Source organism: Acomys minous (assembly GCF_964271855.1).
Source record: "Acomys minous genome assembly, chromosome: 16".
NCBI classification, from domain to species: Eukaryota; Metazoa; Chordata; class Mammalia; order Rodentia; family Muridae; genus Acomys; species Acomys minous.
In genome coordinates, this window is record NC_140498.1 from 39843911 (window position 1) to 39849000 (window position 5090).

Sequence of the window (5090 nt, forward strand, 5' to 3'; positions counted from 1 at the left end):
CTCTAGGTAACACATGTATCTAGAGAGTGAAAGCTAACATGCACAAATGAGAGAAAACATGCAATGGTTGCCTTTCTGTGCCTGGATTACCTCACTCAGAATGGTGGTGTCTGGTTCCATCCAGTGTCACTGTAGCCCTGGCTGGCCTGGAACTGGCTTGAAGACCAGGCTGACCTTGAGTTCACAGAAACCCACCTTCCTCTGCCTCCTGAGTGCTGGGATTAGAAGCCGCCACCACCCAGCTACTCTCCAGAACTTGATGGTGAGACCTACATGCTTGAGTCACAGGACATGGAGAAATGAAGCTGGTACTGACCGAGAGGCTTCCTCCCTACTGGCTGGTTTTTTAAAGAGCTGAAAGATGCTAATCACAATATTGGAAGAGAAAAGGAACCATCACTCTCACCAGTAAGCTACAATAATGCCTGGGCTGGCAAGATAAGCCCATGGTGCAACAGTGCCAATAATGGTACAGAAGTAGCCAATCACTTTCAGTTTGGATCTAACACTTGCTCCATAAGACAGAACCCATAGCTAGGACTGTTAATGGGACCAATAAGCTGTGGCTGTGTAGGTCATAAACCCTGAGGAAGAACCTATTCTTGGTTAAGAGGACACAGTATCAAAACAACTTCTGGTTATTCATTGTATCTTCATAGCTCAGTGCTCCTCTCGACCTTCCTCAGAGAAGCTTCTCCCTACAGGAGATGGCAAACAACACAGAGACCCTCACCTGTCCATGTAGTGAGAATAAGAGACTGTGCAGTGCTCAGACCTTAACGAGTTGTATGAATGGCATCTTCCCCAGAAGTCTCAGGAAGAAGCGGCAAAAATATTACTATTTGGACATGATGGCCAATATCAAGGAGATAATATTTTTGGACACAAGGTGGTTGCACACATGAATTTATAGCAACTGTGACAGCATGCACAAAACCTGCACAATCTCAATCTAGACAAAGTCCCAGCATGGAGATGGAGGGTGGAGGTGGGCACAAACCCCACCAACAGACATTGGCATGTGACACCTGCTGGGAGGCAAGAGGGAGAGTCGGTTTTCTTTTTTGATGCAACCCCTGCTAGGCTGACCACACTCTAGGGCAGGCCTGATTTCAAAGAGTTTGGCAACACAAACAGGAGATGGGGAGCAAATTCTCACTTGGATGGGTAGATTGCTGAGGGTTGAACTGAGTGGACATTGGAAAAGCTGTGGAAGGAAGTAAATTGGGCCAAAACATATTGTATGAAATTCTCAAAGAAGCAGTAAAAGTATTATTTTTTTAAAGAGTATGTATGAGAACCAATGGGGAGCAGAGTCCCTAACCAGGACACTCTCTGAGCACCTCACGCTGCCTCCAGGAGTTCAGATGAATACGCTCCCGAGGTGCGCAGAAGGCACAACATGGGGGGCTTAGAGTCTGCAGGGAATAAGAGTTGTAGAAGGTGCCAGGGAGGGAGGGGGCAGGAGGGCCAGGAGGTCAAAGTAAGGAAGGAGAGGGCTAGAGACTAGTTATCAGGAGACCAAGGAGCGTCACCGAGTAGGATAGAGAGACAAGTATGAGAGTGGTCAGCCGCCATCAGGAGTGGCAAGTGCATGAGGGGAGGCTGGTGGCCTCTCTGCGTCACCCTCTCCTTCCATGTGCTTCTCCTGCATTGGCTAAACAGAAGTTCCCTATCAGCACAACGGTGCAGATAGGGCCCGGAGGTTACACTACAGGACTTATCCACAGATCTGGTCTGATGGATCAGTGGGTAACAGGGCCCCTACTTGACCCAAACACTTGGGCACTGAGCATGAGTCACCCATTTCCTCCAGGCTTGGATTGGAGAGTGGATGCCCCTCCTCCGACCCCACCCTGATCTAGAGGGATAAAATGGACAGGGAACTCAAGGCTGGGTAAAGTGGACCGAAGACAGCCAGGGTGGTCTCCTCTCCCAGAGCCTCTGACGTCTATATGCTGGCCAAGCCCCTCGACATCTCCAACTTGTGGCTGGGCCTCCCTTCCTGCTCCGGGATCCCTGGTCTGTTCTGCCCCCCACAATCTGTTGACCCGAGCCCAGCCCTTCCCTCCAGCTGGCCTCACACTGCTCCTCATTGTTTCCAAATGCTGAAGCTGCTGATGCTGGCACTGACCCTGCTGCCCAGCCTGGTGCATGCAGCCCCTGGTGAGTTCTGCCCTGGGTCCTCCCTAACCCTCACAGCTCACACACCATGGTATTAAGATTGACCCTGCCCTACCTCCAGGTCCAGCTGTGACACGCGGAGGCATTGTAGGGGGACAGGAGGCACCTAGGTATAGGTGGCCCTGGCAGGTGAGCCTGCGTAAACATGATGCCTACTGGGCTCATATCTGCGGAGGATCCCTCATCCACCCCCAGTGGGTGCTCACAGCAGGACACTGTGTGGGACCGTGAGTCTCTCTGGGCTTGGCAGGGTGGGATATGGGATGGGTAGGAGAGTGAGGTAGGATGCGATCCTCACATGCCATCTCTGGGTTTCTTGAGGTGACACAGGTGTCTAGAACAAGTCTCTCTTCTTTCTAGGAATATTATGGATCCCAACTATATCAGGGTACAGCTTCGCCAGCAGAACCTCTATTACCATGACAACCTGCTGCCTGTGAGCCAGATCATCACACACCCTGGGTTCAACACCGCCTTTGAGGGGGCAGACATCGCCTTGATAAAACTCAAGAACCCTGTGAACATTACCAGCTACGTCGGCCCTGTCTCCCTGCCTCCTGCCTCAGAGACCTTCCCCTCAGGGACATTGTGCTGGGTGACAGGCTGGGGTAACATAGGCAATAATGGTATGTGTGGTAGGGAGAACTGAAGACTCTTCAGGTGAGGGACCAGACATACCACAGCCCCTCCACCAGGTTGACATGGAAGGGCAGGCTAGAAATCTGAAGACCTAGGAAATAAGAAGGTATCAGAGAGGGATGTCAAGTTCCATCAGCAAGGATACCGCAGGGAGCCTAGAGAAAATCATAAGGTACCTGAAGTCTGTGTCTCCATGTCTGAAGAGGTTACAGTCAGCTCAGAGTCTGCAGATTTGATTGAGGAAGACAGAGGCCAAACTTACCAACAGTGTCGCACACCTGAGGAAAGAAGCTGGACACAACTCTGGGGGATGCCATATCATGGGCTGTGACCCAGGCCACAGTTGTTGTGTGGGGCTGGACAGCAACCTTCAGAGCTTCCAGCACCTGTTTCCCTTCTCCCTAGTGGTCTTGCTAAATTTCTCTGGACGACTCAGAGCAGAGCTTTAGGGGTGGGGCCTTGGCTGTGACCCCCAGGATGGATCCTCAAGACAAGATCCCGTCTCCCTAAACACAGAGGTCGGGGAACTGTGTCCAAGAACAGGGCTCCAGCGGACTCCTCTACACAGAATAGGCCAGAGCCAGCCATGCTGAGGGCAGATTATATAGCCTATGCCGCAGCCCTCCACTGACCACATGGCTCGCTAACGACCCTCAGGTCTGTCCTCCTACTCTGGATAAGGTCAGACATCCAGGTCCGGCCTGGAGGAAGAAGCCAGGTTGGCAGAGCTGGGTGAAGTGGGCCCCACGCAGGGAGGGACTTGTCAGCAGAATTATTCCCAGACAACAGGCTCAGCTGAGCCCATCCCTGACAGCCACCTGAGGCCCTGCCCACAGGATGCTCTTTCCTTCCCCCACAGAAAATCTGCCACCACCTTATGGCTTGAGGGAGGTGCAAGTTCCCATTGTGGAAAATCACCTTTGTGACCTGAAGTATCACAAGCGTCGCAGCACAGGGGACAACGTTCTCATCATCCATGACGACATGCTGTGTGCTGGGAATGAACGAAGCGATTCCTGCCAGGTGAGCTCCTGTGACCTCATTGTGCTGCGACCTCCACCCAGACTTTACAAGAGCACTGACCCCTCTCCTCTCTAGGGCGACTCCGGAGGAGCTCTGGTCTGCTGGGTCCGAAATACCTGGCTGCAGGCAGGTGTGGTCAGCTGGGGTGATGGCTGTGCACAGCCTGACAGGCCTGGCGTCTACACTCGAGTCACCTCTTACTTGGATTGGATCCGCCGTTATGTCCCCAAGAACTCCTGAGTCACTTCCGGGTCAGGGGAGAACCAGATCACTGCTGTTGTCAACACACTGCTTCCTGCCCAGGTGGCATCACTGCCTTCTTGTCCTACCACCTCCCCGGTCCCCTTGTTCCTCATCCTGAGACCCAACTCTGTTCCTCCTGAGGGCCTGACCCCTCCTGTACCTTCCACCCAGGTAGCTACACTGTGTGGCCACCACCCTCTGTTATGACTCATTAAAATGCATGAGACCAGCCATGGGTTTGGGTGTGTTTCTGGATGTCAACAGGGGCAAACAAAGTGCCTGGGAGAGCAGGGATGGCATTGCTTGAGCTTTGGGGTACCATCCTAGTGGGTTTGGGTGCTCCAGTGAGTGGAGCCTTCTCACCGCCCTGTCCATGAAGTTGACTTCTCTGTACACAAGTTCATTTCTTCTGGGTTAAGGACATCACATCCTTGGGATCCAGGAAATAGCAGGGATCCTGTCAAAGATAAATATAGGAGTCAGCAGCTGGCGAGATGACCCAACAGGTAACCGTCCTTGCCAGTAAGTCTGAAGTCTTAGGACTTACATGGTGGACGGAGGGGACACAAGTTGTCCCCTTCCCTCCACACACACAGGTCATGGTATATGCACCTACAACTACCCCTACACACACACACACACACACACACACACACACACACACACACACACACACAAACAAATAATTATGACCACAAGAAAAATGAATAATACATGCAATTTTAAAATGGAAAGATGCCAGAGGGTGATGGCACATGCTTTTAATCTCAACACTTGCAAGGTGGAGGTAGGCAGATCTCTGTGAGTCAAGGCCAGCCTGGTCTACAGAGAGTATTCCTGGACAGCCGGGGCTTTTGCACAGAGAAACCCCATCTCTATAAACGCAACAATGAATAAAGGAAAACATAGGCCTGGGAAGATAACACAGTAAAGTGCTTGTGCTACAAGCTGGAGGTCGGAGTTAGGGCCCCAGTGCCCATGTGGAAAATGGACGTCTGATA

The 5090-nt window shown here is 52.0% G+C and overlaps 1 protein-coding gene across 1 annotated transcript; it reads left to right on the forward strand.

Moving 5' to 3' along the window:
* Window positions 1-1916: 1916 nt before the first annotated feature.
* Window positions 1917-4339, forward strand: LOC311586380 (tryptase-like). Its single transcript, XM_084762326.1, has 5 exons — window positions 1917-2166; window positions 2246-2411; window positions 2545-2810; window positions 3683-3846; window positions 3922-4339. Exons 1-5 carry the CDS (start codon window positions 1956-1958, stop codon window positions 4084-4086), a joined length of 972 nt encoding a protein of 323 aa, XP_084618452.1. The 5' UTR covers window positions 1917-1955; the 3' UTR covers window positions 4087-4339.
* The last annotated feature ends 751 nt before the right edge of the window (window positions 4340-5090 follow it).

Bases quoted from the DNA above. Each gene is read 5' to 3' on its own strand.
- LOC311586380 (XM_084762326.1), top strand. From the start codon at position 1,956: ATGCTGGCCAAGCCCCTCGACATCTCCAACTTGTGGCTGGGCCTCCCT. The intron at 2,412-2,544 runs GTGAGTCTCTCT...TCTTCTTTCTAG, and splicing joins GCAGGACACTGTGTGGGACC to GAATATTATGGATCCCAACT. The intron at 2,811-3,682 runs GTATGTGTGGTA...CTTCCCCCACAG, and splicing joins GGGTAACATAGGCAATAATG to AAAATCTGCCACCACCTTAT.